The sequence below is a fragment of the Odocoileus virginianus genome, chromosome 10, assembly GCF_023699985.2.
Source record: "Odocoileus virginianus isolate 20LAN1187 ecotype Illinois chromosome 10, Ovbor_1.2, whole genome shotgun sequence".
Classification (NCBI taxonomy): Eukaryota; Metazoa; Chordata; class Mammalia; order Artiodactyla; family Cervidae; genus Odocoileus; species Odocoileus virginianus.
Genome location: NC_069683.1, coordinates 11,983,559 through 12,000,895, shown reverse-complemented (window position 1 = coordinate 12,000,895; position 17,337 = coordinate 11,983,559). Strand labels below are relative to the sequence as shown.

General features: G+C 48.2%; 1 protein-coding gene across 1 annotated transcript in view; it reads left to right on the top strand.

Annotated features, from left to right (window-relative positions):
• Nucleotides 1-429: 429 nt before the first annotated feature.
• PTPRJ (protein tyrosine phosphatase receptor type J) overlaps nt 430-17,337 on the top strand; it is a 169,126-nt gene continuing 152,218 nt past the window's right edge. Inside the window, exon 1 of the mRNA XM_070472991.1 lies at nt 430-894. Within this exon, the coding sequence (XP_070329092.1) occupies nt 448-894 (447 nt within the window). The 5' untranslated portion in view covers nt 430-447. The remainder of the gene's footprint in view (nt 895-17,337) is intronic.

Here is a 17,337-nt window from a genome sequence, read left to right as displayed (position 1 = left end):
TGTTCAGGTCAAGCAGGCCATCGCTGGGGTGCCATCTGAACGCAGGCCTGGCTGTGCCCTCGAGAGGGGTCTCGGTCCACATCTGGCGACCCAAACCTGTGGACCCCGGAGCCGGGGTCGAGGGTACAGGCTCGTGGTTTGGGAGCCGCGTCCCGGGTGCCAGGGTCCCAGGAATGTGGGAGGGCTGGGCGGAGAGGGCGGGCGAGGCGGGGGGGCTTCCTCTGCCCGCCGGGAGGGGAGCCGCCCCGGCGCACGCGGGTCGCGCCGCCGCCCCCTCCCAGCGGCCCGGCCGGCGGGGGCGGGGGCTGCAGCGGGAGAGCGGCGAGGGGCCGCGGAGCTCGGCAGCCGCCCGGCCGGCCCGGGCGGGAGGAAGCGATGAATATTCAGAGGGGGAGGGGGAAGGGAGGGGGCTGAGCGCTCGCCGCGGCTCCCTGCAGCCGGAGCCGCATGACGCGCGGAGGAGGCAGCGGGAGCCGCCGGGGCCGCGGGAGCCGGGATCCGGGCGCCGCGCGCCGGGGGTGGGCGCCGCTTGCTCCGCCCTGCGAAGCCCCTACGCGTCCGGAGACGTGTCCCCCCCGCCGCAGCCGCGCCGGGCTCCGCCGTGTGGCCGCCGCCGCCGCCGCCGCTGCTGCCATGTCCCCGGGGAAGCCCGGGGCGGGCGGAGCGGGGACGAGGCGGACCGGCGGGAGGAGGCGGAGGCGGAGGCGGCGGCTGGAGGCGGTGACTCAGGCGCCGGGACTCGGGCGCACGGCGGGGCCCGGCTCGCGCGTCCCGGGCACGTTCCAGGGCGCGCGGGGCATGAAGCCGGCGGCGCGGGAGGCGCGGCCGCCTCCGCGCTCGCCGGGGCTGCGCTGGGCGCTGCCGCCGCTGTTGCTGCTCTTACGCCTGGGCCAGGTGAGCCGCCGGGTGGTGGGCTCCGGGGCGGGGGTGGGGGGGTGCAGGAGGGGGGGCGGGACTGGAAGCCCCAGCACCTGCCCGGGCGCGTCCTGATTGCGGGCATCGGAGGAGATGGCCGGGGTGGGGTGGGGGGCTCCGCGTCCCCGGGGCCCTCCCCTGCTGGAGGCCGGCCTCGCGCGCCGGCGACCCAGCCCTTTCCCCGGCTCCCGCGTCCCCGAGGGAGGGCGGCTGGCTCGGGGTCCCGGGGGGTGGGGGTGGGGGCTCCGGAGCCTCGCCGTGGCCGCCCCCCGCGCGGGCTGCAGACAGTCTCTGGCCCGGCCCGGCCCCGAGCTGGTCACATCTGGCGGGCGCGGGCCCGGCTCGCCCGGCAGAGGCGGCCGGAGGGGGCGTGTTTGCGGAGAGCTCCGACCGCGGAGCCGGGCCGGCCTGGCGGAGCGGCGGCCGACCTCCGACCCGGCCTGCGGGGGCCGAGGGGCGGGGCCGAAGGGCCGCGGCTGCGGCGGCCCGGGAAGGGAGCCGGGGAGGGGAGCCGGGGCCGGGGCCGGGGCCGCGGCCGCGGCGGGTGGTGGTGGGCGAGGCGCGGGGCCTCCGGGCCGCGGGCGCTGCTTCTGGGGAAAGTTGCAGCCCCGGGGGAAGGTGGCCCCTCGCAGGCGTGCCTCCGAGCGACAGTCCTTCTCCCAGAGACGCTGCCTGCTTTCCCTGGGTGCTTAATCCGTGCACTGTGGGCGCCGGCTTCCTCTACCCCCCGCGCGCCCCGTTCTCGAGCTTCGCCTTTCAGATAATGCTGTGCTTGGCGTTTCGGCGATCCATCCCCCTGAAAAGCGCCGTTTCCCCTTCACGGTGTTCCCATGGGGTGAGGCAGGGCAGCTGAGCGATGTCCCCATTTCACAGATAGGGAACTGGAAGGAGAGAAGTGAAAAAGCAGAATCGCCCAGCCCATCGCGGCAGCTGAACCGGCGCGTTCGTCCGCTTCTAGGAGCCTGTTAAGGTCTCGAACCCGCGATGGAAGGGGCCTTGGCGTTTTTTTGTGAAGGAAAAAATGTCTCATACAGACGGCAGCTCTAAGAACAGGATGTTTGAAACCTGGGAAGCGAGTTATTGACTGGGGAGGGAACCTGGCTTCAGGGAAAACTACCCCCCCCCCCCTCAACGCCCCATCCTAGGTCCCTTCCTTTTTCTTTCTTTTCTTGAAATTGAAGTCTAGTTGCTTTATAATATTGTGTTAATTTCAGGTGTACGGGAAAGTGATTGGTTATACGTATACACGTATATATCTTTCTGTTTACTTTTGATTCTTTGCCCTTACGGTTTACTGCAGGGGAAAACTTTTCAAGCACAAATAAAAAGATTGCCTGAGAGCAGAAACGCCAGCCTTGGGGCAGCAATGCAGCCCGGCAGGCAGGACGGGAAGGTACCAGGGCCTGGGGGCCCCAGTAGCTCTCCGCACCCAGAGGGCTCTCTGGTTGTCTGTGTCCTCCAGTTTCCCCCGGCAGGCTTTGACCGGTCTCTCAGGAAGGCTAGAAGGCAGGTGACCTCCTGCAGAGAATGTCAGATTCAGGGTTCTGATAATCTTCTGTCAGATTCAGAAGACCAGCTCCAGGGCCAAGTTCAGTCTCCTCCATCCTCAGTTAATCGCTTTGGTAGGATGGGACCACCTGCCCCATGGGTTTGCCTGTTGGCTCAGCGGTAAAGAAGCTGCCTACCATGCAGGAGACGCAAGAGATGTGGGTTTGATCCCTGGGTTGGGAAGATCCTCTGGAGGAGGAGGTAGCAACCCACTCCAGTATTCTTGCTTCGGAAATTCCATGGACAGAGGAGCTTTAGTGGCCTATAGTCCAGGTGGTTGCAAAGAGTTCCATGAGGCTGAAAACACACATACACACACACACCCACACACTCACGCACCACCTGCCCCATGGGATTGTCTGAGGGGCTTTCACTGGCCAGTGTCTGAAATAGCCTTGTGAACACGAAAGGGAATCCAGGTGGGATTATTAATAAGGTACAGTGTGTATGGACTTTCTCCTTGTCCCTATAAGGAAATTCAAGGAGAACAGTATATGAGATTAAAAAAATATCGCCTTATATTGAAGATCTCTTGTACCAGATACTTCATTTATTTTTAGTTTACTTTGGTGCAAATATATCTTGTTATAGTATTTATCATTTTGCATGGGCCATAGTGGTTGCTAGCTCTGTTTGGAATCAGCAAAAAGTTCTTGGGTAAATTTATTTCTTGCCCAATCCTTCCTTGTGTTTCAATAGCATCTTGCCATGCGACACTTGTCTCCTATTCAGATATTTCCTTCCTCTCTAATTTGTTCTGTAGAAACTTGAGGAGTCTATTTCTTGTTTTTGGATGCATTATAAAATGGGAAATCTAAAAGGCTTTCTGAAAAAGCATCTTCAAAATCCACATTTGACAGTTCATTTTGATGTTGGATATTTCAGGGAGTCAGTGCATTTTTGAGCTGGACCAGACTTCAAGATAGCTCAAATTCCTTTATTATTATTACTATTTTTTAAAGATAAGGCTTTTGAGGCCCAGGGAAGAAAGTGATTGGACTGAGGCCAATGGTAGAGGATGGTGGGTGGTAGAGGAGATGGAATGGGATTGAAACCTGTGTCCCTTGCCTGTGTCTTTGGTTTTCATGATTTTTTTTTTTTTTTTGCCATTTTTCACTTTGCTCTTAATTTTACTGTAGGCACAGCGCTGCCTCACTGTGTACTCCTGAAACTGTGGGTGTGAATAGAGTTTTTCTTTTTTCCATCTTTTTGTGGGATCTTCCCGGGTCAGGAATCAAATCCATGTCTCCTGCCTTGACAGGTGGATTCTTTACCACTGAGCCGCCAGGAAAGCCCTAGAGTTTTCCAAGTCAAATCATATTTTCCATGTGTATGTTTGGCTGATTGCCTTTACTGTCCACCTGAAACATTGTGTTGACATCACAACATTGTTGTCAGCTATTTACTCCAAATAAAATAAAAAGTTAAAAAAGTCAAATCATATTTTAGATGGAAAGTCATATTTGAAGTTTTCAAAGCTTATACATTTAGGAAATGTGGGTGAAGGGTCTGACTGTCTCCCTAACACTTGATTGGTGTAGTAAGGCTTGGATTGTGTGTGTGTATGTGTATGTTTTAAAATGAAATCAACAGTAGCAGGTTTAAAAAAATGGGCAAGTTGTGGAAAAAATGCACTCTGGGCATTCATGAGGCTAGATACAGAAGCAGGGAAGCTGAGATGCTAGAAGACTCAGTGCTTAGTAGGGCTGGAAAAGCAATTTTTGAACCTGTTTTCTCATCCCCTTTCTCTGAGGCAGGAAGGATGGCTGGGGATGATTCCAACATGTGGACTTGACTGGTTGCAATGACTTCACCCATTCTCCTAGCGTTTTTGCACATTAATTTTGGTTTATGTGTATGTTTTAGGCAATGTGACAGAGCTATCCACCCTCCCTGCCTTGGTCTTCTTCTCTTGAGAAAAGTAGTCCTGACAGATTGTTTTTGAAATCAGCTTGATCGTGGACTGCTTTCAAATGAAAAACAAAAACAAAAACCGAACTGGTGACTGATAGCTGTTTTGTTGGTCTCATGGTGTTTTGGATTTTGCTTTTCTTTTGTTTTCTTGTTTCCTGGTGAATAATAACTGTTTGTGTTTATTATCTACTGTAGCTAATCCTTAAGTCTGCTTGCCTACCTGTTTCATCCAGGGTACAAAAAATATTTTGATTTCTTCCAAATTGCTTGTTAAATTCTCATAGAGGCAACTTTAAACATTTTTGTTTTGCTTCAGAACAACAATGGAAAAAACAGAATGATTATGTTTTGTTTGCAGGCAATTTAAGAAAACAGAGCAAATTGGTTTATGGTTAGACTGTGAATTTGAGCTGACTTCAACCTTAGCTCTATGATAAAGATAACCCTGGAATACCCAAGGTTTCCTAAGCAAAGAGAATCCTGGCTCCCGAGTGAGCAATTTTGGTCAGCAGAGAGGTTATTTAGCTCCTAAAAGTAATTTTTGCTTGGGATTGAGACCCAGGCAAAGTTGCTGGGTTTAACTAGCACATCATCAGCAATTACTTACTTAGTTTATTCACTGCTTGGCCAGGGGAATTATTTTGAGTGCAGGATAAGAGGCAATTTTCTGTGCATTTCCCTTCTAATAGAATGCTGCTGCTAATACTGTAATTAATAGGTAGCTTTATATGTGGCAGGCATTGTGCTAAGGGTTTTAATGCACTATCCCATTTGGCCATATCAGAAATAACTGAGAAGTAGGTGCTGTTCATGGCCTCATCTTATTTTTTTAAATTTTACCTATTTTAAAAAATTTTTGGCTGTACTCTGTGACTTGTAGGATCTTAGTTCCCTGACCAGGGATTGAACCTGGGCCCTGGCACTGAAAGCATTGTGTCCTAACCACTGGACTTCTGGGGATTTCCTGGTCCCATTTTATCTGGGAGAAAACTAAAGTTCTGAACTTACCAAAGATTCATCATAATAGTCTGGCCGGAGCCGTGTTTGCCATCTCTGACACCCCGGTTTACTGTCCTGTGCTGTGAGAATGCATGTTTTACAAAGTCTTCGGTGTTCAACTGGGAGAGAAGGAGATACAAACGGACCTACCTGCAGAAGAGAAACAGCTCACAGAGAGCAGGCTTGTGATTGCCAGGGCAGGGGGTGGGGGAGAGAGGCGCAGCGGGAGTTTGGGGTTAGCCGATACACATGATTATATATAGAATGGTTAAACAACAAAGTTCCCTAGCAGAGGGAACTATATTCAATATCTTGTGATAAACCATCATGGAAAAGAATTTTAAAAAGGATGTATATATAGGTATAAGTGGATCATTTTGCTATACAGAAGAAATTAATACTATATTGTAAATCAACTATGCTTAAAAAAAAACAGAAACAAAAACGGGGTGGGGGAGAGAGGAGGTGACTGACTTGTGAAGGGCAGGCTCGTAGGGCCTTACCCTGTCCTGGCTTATGTTTCTTTGGGAGCCTGAATCTGCAAGGCGGGCCTGCCTTGGTGGAGATGGAATGGAATTTGGGATGGAAAGAGCTGGGTTTAGGTCCTCCCTCAGTCACTTTGCTGCATAAACTTGGGCAAGCCACTTAACCTCTGTGACTTCTCATTTCCTTATCTGGAGAATGGGACTAATACTTCCTGCTTCACCGGGTGGTTGAGAGGATCAGCTAAGATAGAAGGGGAACTGCTCCGTGAAATCTAAGGTGCAAGTTCAGTTGGGGGCTGCTATTATCTGGGGGGAGGATGTGAGGCTTCAGGTCATTTCTTCATTTCTTTATTGTTTCCCACCGAGTGGTGCGGAATAACCCCAGGGGTATGCCAAATGAACTCGGCTCACATAACATTAAAAATAGTAATTATTTGTCTTAGGGGAGCTTTGGTAAAAATGTAAGGGAGATGTCAAATTCATGAGTGTCATGGTGAATACATTTGTGTAAAACTTAATAAAAAGTTGAGCTGAAGGAAAATGTTGAGGGGACTTCCCTGGTGGTCCAGTGGCTGGGACTCCTCACTTCCAGTGCTGGGGCTGAGGGGACAGGTTCGATCCCTGGTCGGGGAACTAGATCCTACCTGCTGCAACTAGAGACCCCGCAAGCCCAAAAATCAAAGATCCCTTGTGCCCCAGCTAAAACCTGGGGCAGCTAAATAAACAAATACTTAAATAATAAATATAAAGAGAAAAATATTGAGTAAAAATAATGATGTAAATGATGGTGTGGTTATGGCACCCTTGTAACCGAGATACATCTCTTAAACCGGGGGCATACTGCATGGGGCACAGGCAGTCGTGGTGAGTGAGCGAGGCAGTCTGCGTTCGTGTCTCTTACAGGCTGTGGGGCTGACACGACTGGTCACCTCCAGCTCACCAGTCACAGTTGTGACACAGGCTGTGCTGGGGGTGTCCTTGCTGCCCCCTGCAGAGGACGGGCTGGCCCTGGGTTTGCCAGGGAAGAAGTGGTGACGAGAGGGACAAAGTGGAGATCCCTGGACGCTGCAGCTGTGTCAGGCCAGAGGAGTCCACAGCCATTTTGTCGCCTCCTCCTGTGGCTTTCAGTGACTTTTCTGGTGACCCCTGGGAAGACAGGAGCTGTAGGAAATTTGCTATTGCTTCCTTATCAGCGATAGGATTCCTTGATAGTCATCCTATTGTTTCAGCGTTTCCATGGCATGTAAATGCCTGGGTGAGGGGTGGTGGTAATGAGACAGCAGATGGGGCCCACTTTGAAAGCCAAGTAGTGTCAGCTCCCACAGAAGGTCTAATTTTAAACATGCAAATAATTTTCAGTTCCACTTTTCCTTCTTCCTGTTAGAGGGAAGCTGTCCTCTGTTGCCTTTTCTGAGGCTTGAGCAGACAATGTTGTTATTATGCCACAAACTATCTCCTTCTCCAGAGCAGGGATGGGGTGGTGTTTCTCTGAGTGCCTGTGCTGGCCCCAGCCCAGGGTTATTTCATGGCTTCTGAGAAGAGATGTGAGTGAATATTAAAACTTAGCACCAACGTGGAGTCTAACACAGTGGTTCTTAATCTTTCAGGGGAGGGTGAGGTCTTCAACCCTAACAGAGTATGTATATGTAAAGTATGTATATGTAAAAGCAAGACTCCTCTCCCTAAAAGAAATGCACATATTTACAATTTTGTATCCGATTTCAGGAGTTTACCTTTAAAATAGCCCATGAAGCCTAGGTTAAAAACCCTCTAATCTAAAACTGTAACATTTACAAAGTTATGTTTGTAAGTCCTCTTCAAAGAGTAACCACTATGTGTATCCTTGTTTTCCTCCTAGGGGAAAAAATATTTCTATGTAATATATTTAAGTATCTATGTTCATCATTTTAAAAAGTTACATTAAAGGAAACATTACATATACATTGTTCTCTACTTTTAGCTTTTTACTTTACTTAGTTATCTTGGAGATTATTTCATATCTGGACCCATAGTTTTAACTTATTCTTTTAAATGCCTAATATTCTGATGTGTGACTTTACCACAGTTTATTTGGACATTCCGGTCAATGGACACTTCAGTTATTTTCTGACAACCCCCTCCTCCTTTTTTTTTTTTTTTTTTTTTTTAACAAATCATGCTTCAGAGAGTGTGTTTGATACATATTTCTTGTAACTTTCAGGAGAATATCCATACGTAAATTTCTAATTTTAGGATGGCTGGCTTAGAGGGAACCTATATTTAAAAATTGGATAGCTGTTAAATTTTCCTGTTTGTACCTGCACCCATAGGCTTGGAGAGTGTTTGTTATCGCCATACTATAAGCTGAACTGAAGATTGTTAAGTTTTTAAATGTGTATCAGCTTGAGAGGTAAAAAGTTATATCCTGTTACTTTTAGTTATATCTTCAATTTTGAGTTAGTTGAGCATTTTTTCGGGTTATTTGCATTTCTTCCTTCCTTTTTTTTTGGGGAGGGGGGAGTTAACTCCCTGTTCATTAAAAAAAGATTGTCTTTTTGTTATCTATGTGTGCAAGCTCTTTGGAAATGAAGGAAGTTAGTCCTATTCTCTAATTTCTGTTTCAAATGCAACAATATAATTTAAATGTAAATGTGTCTAAAATATGACTATTTTAGATGCAACCCTTGTCCTTAGGAACTGAAATTTAAATAAGACCTCGGGGTGATAAAGAGAAGATAGACTCTTTGCAGCGAGACTGCCAGGTTGGAATCCTAGCTCCAGCATCTAAATAGCTGTGTGTTTTGGGCAGGTGCCTTAACCTTTCTGATCCTTGGTGTTCACATTTCTAAACTGCTAGGATAACAGTAGTACCTCTCACACAGGGTAGTTGGATAAGTTAAGTGAGATCACATTATGTTAAAGTTCCTTGTAAATTGATTTCACAATATAAGAACACTGTTTCACTTATTCAAGAATTATATTTTTAAAGTTAGAGCAAAAGGACATAATTCTGAATTGTAAAAATTGTGTTACAAAATTTAAAAATTGAATTTGAGATTAAATCCACAATGGATAGTATACATACACACACAGATATATATATATATATATTTATGTATCTATATACCTATATATGTATATGTGTGTGTATATATATATAGATAGATAGGTATATTAAAATATATAATGTGAAGCGGTGTAGGCTTCTCTGCTAGGATAATTTAAATTATATTTCTCTTTTGACAAGTTGATATACTTGAATTAATATAGGTTAAATGAGCACAAGATGTGGCTGAAGAGTGGCCAGTGTGATCTTTGCCCCCAAGAAGTGTAGGACTATTGACCATGTCCTTTAAAGAAACAGGGTCTTCCATGAGCATCCCTATCGTTGTGACCTGGCCAGCTCTGACTGTGTCCACCTCCTGTCTCTGGGGACATTTTCTCTAGGACCATGAGGAGTTATTTTATGCTGCCAACTGAAAGTTTGAAGGCGTTCTTCTTGGCTCTAATTGCAGAAGATGGGAAGTTGAGAAAGTCTATGCTGACCAGTCCACCTTGTTTCCATGGCAACAAGGTGATGCTGCAGTTCCTGCTGCTGGCTGAGGGGCCACCATGTCCATCTGTCATGGGGGTTATTCCTTCCCTGCTAAGCATGGACCACACTCATGGTCCTATTTTTCTGAGACACTGGCATACTTTACTATTTATGAAAACTAAAATATTATTTTTACCTATTTGGCTTGCAAGGCCTTCAACATATACGATCTCATTCAGTTCTCACAACATCCCTGTGGGTTTGTCATTGTTGTTCCCATTTAAGATGTGACTTGGACTGTCTCTCAGTGACTTGTCCTGTCCATTTCGGGTGCCATCTCTCTGTTGTACAGTAATAATGTACATTCACTATATAGCCCAGTTTTTAACATTAGTCAAATTTAGGATTAGCTTTCAGGAGACTAATTGGCTAGTTGAGTCCCCTAGTTTGGTTCATTCATAATTATTAGGTTGAACCATATGAAATTACTGTTTTTGGTCCTTTGAATCCCGGAAGTTGTATATGGTTCCATCTAATATGTTCCAGGAAATGTTCTTTTATAGTGAAGTCTAGAAAACCAAATCCTAGACTTGCATGTTGTAAAGTGGTATGTTTGAAACCGTGGGTCATAAAATCAGTTTAGTGAGTTATGATCAGCATTAGAAAATGATAGAGTAGAAAATATTGGCATCTTCTGCAGGTGGGAAGGGTAAGAACTGCTTTATGAAAGCATATATATATATATATTTGTGTGTCTTGGTATGTACTGAATTGCATATAAGTTGAATTCATCACGGCTTCAGTCATTGCCAAGAAAACTGGAAGCCACTGTTACAGGGAAAGGAGAGGTGGAAGGTGTTGGTCAGGGAGTGGAAGTGGTTTCTGTCTCTAAAGACAGTGGAAAACTAGTATAATGTCCCGAAATATGCATAATCAGTGCCCACATAGATGACTGAGGCCATTATGCAGTGGCTGGCACAGGAGGGCCCCTAGGAGGAGAGTGGGTTGCTGGCAGCTGAGGAGGCCTGACCTTAAGTAGCTGCCCTTCTGGAAACTTCGGGGGGACCCCCCCAGTTGGACAAGTTATTGGCCACGCTCTCTGTGTTCTTGGGTGCATAGGTTTGGTAGGGAGCTGACACTCGCTGTCTAGTGTGTTGTGTACTTTGAATAAAAACTTAGGACCTTCTCAGGGGAGCTGAGACTCTGAGGGGTTGTCACCTGTCTGTTGAGTAGTGGGACTCAGACTCACAGCCTGGCCTTATTTTTAAACCTTCAGGCCACGCTGCCCTCAATCCACTCAAGCTGATCCCCAGTTGCCTGGAGGATCCTGACCTAGACTTTGACTTTATTCCTCTATGAGTCAGTTCAGGTTTTTGTTTTTGGTTTTAATATAAAAAAATTTAAAATATAGATAGATTAAAAAAAAGAAAGCAAAATTATTATCTGTAATCTCCACTCCCTTGAAATTAACTCCTGGTACCATTTTCTGATGAGTGATCTTTGTCTTTTTTTTGTGCTTGTTCTATTGTTCCTAGTAAAAAAAACCAGGATTACCTCCTATACATGCTTTATAATTTATATTTTTCAATTTTTAAAAAATTTGGGGTAGATGCGTTTCTAGGGGGTATCCCAAGAACCCACAGCATAAACATGAGGTTTTTTTCCTGGAAGGTCACTGTTACTCAGTAGAAAGTCTTTTGGAAAAAAAAAAAAAATTTTTTTTTTTTTCTTTTTTAAACAAACATGGTTGCATCCAGAAAATTTTCAGCAAATACAGAAGACAGCAAAAAGAATCTCTATCCCTCTGGGGTATGAGTTCTCTCCCCTCTGCTATTCTCAGGGGCATTTTGTAAAGTACTGTTGGTATGTTGCAAACATTTCCCCCTTGAGAGTGAATACTCTTCCCTTCTCTAACTTTTAACTGTTGCATCTCATTGCATTGTATGGCAGTACCTTAGGTTATCTAGTTCATCTTGTGGTTAGTTGTCTAGTTTGTTTCTAACATGTTTTGCCATGATAAAGACTGTTTGGATAACTTTGTGGTTAAATCTGAACACACCTGATGGTTTGGGGATAGGTGGTGATAATGACAGTAGCTTCCGTAGGTTGAATAGCTATTATGAATTGTCAGCACTCTGTGTGTATTAACTCATACAATCCTATGATGTAGGTACAGGGAAGGAAACTGAGGCCAGGGAGTTACAATCTGGGCCATGGCCACAGCTTGTGCCAGGACCTCAACCAGCTAGTTGTGGGTTTCCTTGAAGACGCAGGGAGATCTGGGATGGGGAGGGGGTCATTGCCTCCATGCGCCAGGGTGCGTGTGAGTCTCCTGGAAGGACAGCTGGGCTTGAGGGCCACTCTCACAGGTGGGAGAACCCCCTCCCTGTGGGGTGGGAGGCCCATTGACGTTTGCTGCTCAAGCGCCATGACTTGGCAGGAATGAAATGCTTCCAGAAGCGCAGAAGTGTCGTGGCTATGGAGTTTAGATTCTGAAGCTGTAAGTGGTAAAGGCTACCTGAAACTTTGGGGCCTTGGCTCAGATCAAATGATGACATAATGGCATGGCTTTGGGGTCTTGACCTTCCTTTTGTGAATGAATTTGGATTTCATAGAGCTTGAATTGGGCATGGATGACATGCCTTGGGGTGTCCCAGGAGAAGAGCAGCATGGCAAAGGGCATGCATCCAAATCCATGTTCATCTTCTGCAGCGTTGTCTTGGAAACTTGTTACGTCACTTGGGAAATGGGTCATAATTGCCGGACCACATGTTATTAGGCTTAAATGAGGGAAGGTGTGTGAGATTAAACCCAATCCAGATTGTGGCTTAAATGTTTGCTCCCAACTCAACCATAGTAACAGTGCTTTCTGACTTTGGGCTACTGTTGCCATGTATCCAAGGATAAGACCTGCTGTGTAGTTGTTGAGACAATTTATGCCTTGGTGCCCAGGAGAAGTATTGTCTACAGTGGTCACCAGACCCTACTGCATGAAGAGAAATTGTAGGGGTACAGATGGGAGCTCTTATTTCAGATGACACGTTGGCATGTCTGAGGATGTGGGCATATATTCACTGTGAATCACAGTGATCTCTAAGAGAGAATAATGTTAATTAAGCTAGAGCAGGAGATCATCAGACGGGGGGGGGGCGGGGAGAGAAAGAGGTCACATACAACCAGCCAGAGTCAGCCCTTCCTGGAGGAGAGTAATGGTCCTGTATGCCTGTGCTCCTGGTTGTGAGGCCATGCCAGCCCATCACACCCTTGCTTCAGGCAGGAAACATTTAGCCAGCACTAATCTCACCTTGTAGATCTAGCACGCTGCAGCCCAGCCTGTCTCTCTAGGGTTGCTCTACCCATCCTGGTGACCTCCAGCTTGGCTTCATCGCCCAGCACCTGTCTTCTGACTTCCTGCCCGAATCCATCCCTCGAGGTCCTGTCCTCCTGCAGACTGCTCTCCCTGATGCCGCCTCTGATTCTGCATTCTCATTAGAGTTCAGACCTGACGCTGAAGTTGTTTTGTAGCTCTGACCTGTGCGTGTCTCCAGTCAATCATAATCTCCAATTTAGCTTCCTTGTGTCTGGCTCCTGGGAGTCCATCCCTGTGAGAGTGGACGCCAGATGGCTTGAAGTCACTTTGGGGACAGTCTCACCAAACCCTGGGCTTGTTCCTGGAACTGGGAGACAGTGTGTGCGGTTGTCGAGAGCCTGGGTTCTAGAGGAAGAGCACTGCATGGGAATTCCATGAGAAAACGTGTTTTATCATGTTGTTTAACCTCCCTGTGCCTCATTTTGCTCATCTATAAAATAGTGGTGGTTGTATGACTCAGCTCTCAGGCTGTTAGAGGAAGCAGGTAAGATAAGGTAGGTAGTGCAAAGAATTACTCACCGCATGTTAAATATCAGTAGAGATTCCCAGGGGGCTCAGTGGTAAAGAATCCGCCTGCCAGTGCAGGAGATGCAGGAGACCTGGGTTTGATCCCTGGGTTGGGAAGATCCCCTGGAGAAGGAAATGGCAACCCACTGCAGTATTCCTGCCTGGAAAATCCCATGACAGAGGGCTACCGTCCATGGGGTCACAAAGAGTTGTACATGACTGAGCACCCACACTCATGCAACTGAATATCAGTAAACATCACAAAAAAGGAAAGGGACCACATGTTGGATGGGGGTAAGACTCAGATGTTCAGCCTCTGTCTGACCGTAGAGTCTGTGACCAGCCGTTTGATTTCCTCTGGAAGAGGTACATGTGGTATTGAGCCTTTGCTGTCCCCTGGAATCTGGCCTTTAGGCTTTGAGGCTGTCTCCCAGGGTCATTGGGGGTGAGTGGGGACAACTACTATTCTTTTAGACCAGGGCTTCTCAACCTCAATAATCCCTTATTTGGGGGACTATCCTATGCACTGTAGGGTGTTTACCAGCATCCATCCCTGGCCTCTGCCCATTGCCTCCCCCAACTTGTGACAATTAAAAAAATGTTGACTTAGTAGGCGGGTCCAGCTGTCCTTCCATTCCCTTCATCTTTTCTTTTATTTGAGTGGTCCCTTTTAAAAGTCTTTATTGAATTTGTTACAGTATTGCTTCTGTTTTATGTTTTGGTTTTTTGGCTGAGAGGCATGTGGGATCTTAGCTCCCTGACCAGGGATTGAACTGCACTCAGTACTTTGGAAGGCCAAGTCTTAACCCCTGGACCGCCAGGGAAGTCCCCTGCTGACTTCTTCTTGTGAGACAGTAGGTCTCAGCTAACAAGTGCATTTACAGATGTGACGAATAGCCGCGCTTCTGGGTCTCAGAAGGGGACTCCCATTCAGCCTCTGCCAGTGCAGTGAGTACCTTCCAGGGATGCTGCAGCAAGGCAGGTGCTCTCCGGGGCGTCTGGGCACCCAGGAGTCGAGTCCTATGCCAGGCTCCTCCCTGTGTGGTCAGTCTCACTGTCTTCCTCTGCAAAATGGGAATAACTGACACTCTTCCCACCCTGCCCGGGGGGACAGGAAGCCCATGTTAATGTGATAAGTGTGGTTCAAAGCTTTACTGCAGGGCATGTGAAGGTGAAGGAAAGGCTTCGTGTTGATTAGCAGTGAAGCCAGATGTGCCAAGTTCCGCACAAGAGAGAGACCTGCTCGAAGGGAGATCACATTACACAGAAGTCCTGCCAAGTTTCCCCTCCCACCACCTCCCTAGAAGATTTTTCAGCTTTTTGAGTGTTTAGCAGCCCCAGAGATGGGCATAAGCCTAGGGGCAGTGCCTTCAGAGCCAGTGACAGGGAGACCAGCAGGAACAAGGCTGGAGGAGGAACCCCGGAAAGCCCGCTGAAATGGTGGCAGTGCCAGCCCAGGGCGAGGAGGGCTGAGGAGGCTTCGTGCATGGGTGCTCAGGAGTGGCCAACTCCTTGCGACCCCACAGACACTGGTTTCGCCAGGCTCCCCGTCCCTGGGATTTTTCACGCATGAATACTGGCATGGGGTGCCATTCCCTCCTCCAGGGGCTCTTCTTGACCCAGGGATTGAACCTGCATCTTCCGCATTGGGAGGCGGGTTCTTCACTCACTGAGCCACCTGGAAAGCCCTGCCAAGAGGATTGGCTTTCTGAAAGTCCGATGTTGACACGGCTGTTTGAGGACACATCACTTTGTGAAGCCAGCGAAGGGCTCCTCCCTCAGTTTTCACGCCTGGTCAAGACGTGCTCTTTCTAGGGGCTCTAGCATTGTGCCCAGATTGCAGCAAGTCCTCCGAGCTGGCCACTGGACTGTCCCTCTTCGTCCTTTTAATTCTGACCATTTCAGAGCCGAGGCACAAAGAAGTGAGGGGACTTGCCCAGAGCCAGGGATGGGGCTGTTCAGTAATCTCCTTTCTATTGCTTTTAAGCAGCAATTTAAGAGGCTTTCAAAGCCTGAATTTTCCCACCAAATGGGGCTAACAAACACCTCATAGGATTCTGATTGAGATGCTGTGAGAAAATGCATAGGGAGCCCCCAGCCTGGTGCCTGGCATACAGAAAAGTGAAAGAAAGTGAAAGTGAAGTTGCTCAGTCGTGTCCGACTCTGCGACCCCGTGGACTGTAGCCCACTAGGCTCCTCTGTCCATGGGATTCTCCCAGCAAGAATACTGGAGTGGGCTGCCGTGCCCTCCTCCAGGGGATCTTCCTGACCCAGGGATCGAACCTGCATCTCTTATGTCTCCCGCATTGGCAGGCGGGTTCTTCACCACGAGCGCTAGGAAGTGCCTTTCCTGGGTGGTACTTCTCCCATAGAGGCGGAGAAGGCCTTAGAAGCCACTTCTGGTGGTCTCTTCCCCACGGTGGCTGCACCTGGGAAGCTTCTAGAAAATGGTGATTGGAGACCCCACCCCCCCCCACTCCGACCAGTGGGATTTGAACTTCTGGGTGGGTGGCCACACACCATCCCCAGCTTTGTTGTTTCATTTTAATTTTTCCATATGCCTCACATGGTATTGAAGTGTGGCCAGGGACGAGAATCACTGAGACCAGACCTTTTTTTTTTTTTGAATCAGAGGCCCAGAAAGCATATGGTTGTCCAGGTTTAGTGAGGCAGGGGAAGGAAACTAGGGTTTCTTTCTTCATAAAAGGCCAGCCGTACGCTAGGCTCTTTTAATTTCCCGCAGAGGCTCTTTTTGTCCCATAGAGATGTGTAATCCCACTGTTTAAACCCATGTGGCTTCATATTGCTCTTGGGATAAACCCATATGGCGTGTCTGCAAGACCCTAGACCTTGGGTCTGGATGACCAGACCCACCCTTCCTGTTTGACACACCCTGCTCGCCTGCCCCTTTTCGCCGATTCCATTCATGCTGGTTCCCTTATCGCAGACACTGGTACCCACCCTGCGTTCTCCCTTGGTGGGTGGGGGGGACTTGCTACAGTGTTCTTCCCCAGATCCTTCTGGTTCCTTCTCAGGCTTTAACTCAAGTGACTTGCCCAGACCCCTCTGGCCTGTGGTCCTGCTTCATTTCCTCCCTGCTTACCAGAGATGATCTTACTGGTTTGCTGTTTCTGTTTCCCTTGTAGTTTAGTCTGTCATGTCCGACTCTTTGCCACTCCACGGGCTGTAGCCCACCAGGCTCCTCTGTCCATGGAATTTCCCAGGCAAGAACTCTAGAGTGGGTTACCATTTCTGTTTCCCTGTTCCCTGGAATAAGAACTTCAGGAGGTAGGGGCCCTGTCTTGTTCTGTGCTCCATCTTTCATGACTTGGACAGAGCCTGCCTCAAAAAGATGCTTGGTAAATGGATGAATTAAAAGAACAACCCTGACATAGACCTGGTATTATCCCCGAGTGGCAACCCACTAGAATCCCAGTTAACTGCCTCTCAGTCTGATATTATTTCCAATGACCTCATAATATTTTTACCTTTACCCATGACGGCCCAAATGTGTGTGTTTGTGCCAGTGCATGCTCTAGTTAAAAAAAAAAAAGCCCAGATTTTTAAGTCTTTTGGACTTCAGTTTGAATCCCAGCACCGCGTCTTACTAGCTGTGTGATCTTGGAAGATTATGGAACCTGTCTGAGGCTGTCTTTGTTGTCTGCCAAATGGAATCACAATCAATATTAATGCTTGTGCATGCGTGCTGAGTTGCTTCAGTCGTGTCCAACTCTGTGCGACCCTATGGATCATAGCCTGCAGGCTCCTCTGTCCATGGGATTCTCCAGGCAAAAATACTGGCGTGGGTTGCCCTGCCCTCCTCCAGGGATCTTCCCGACCCAGGGATGGAGCCCGCATCTCTTACATCTCCCACATTTGTAGGCTGGTCCTTTACCACCGGTGCCACCCGGGAAGCCCAGTATTAATGCTCAGTTGGCATTGATTGGAGGTTTTCTCTGTGCCAGGCACTGTGCAAAGGGCTGCGTGTGTTTGGACTGAGTGAATCCTCATGACCGCCTCGGGAGGAGGCTCTCCTCTTGCCTTCATTTTATAGGAAAGGAAAACTGAGATACAGAGAGGTTGAG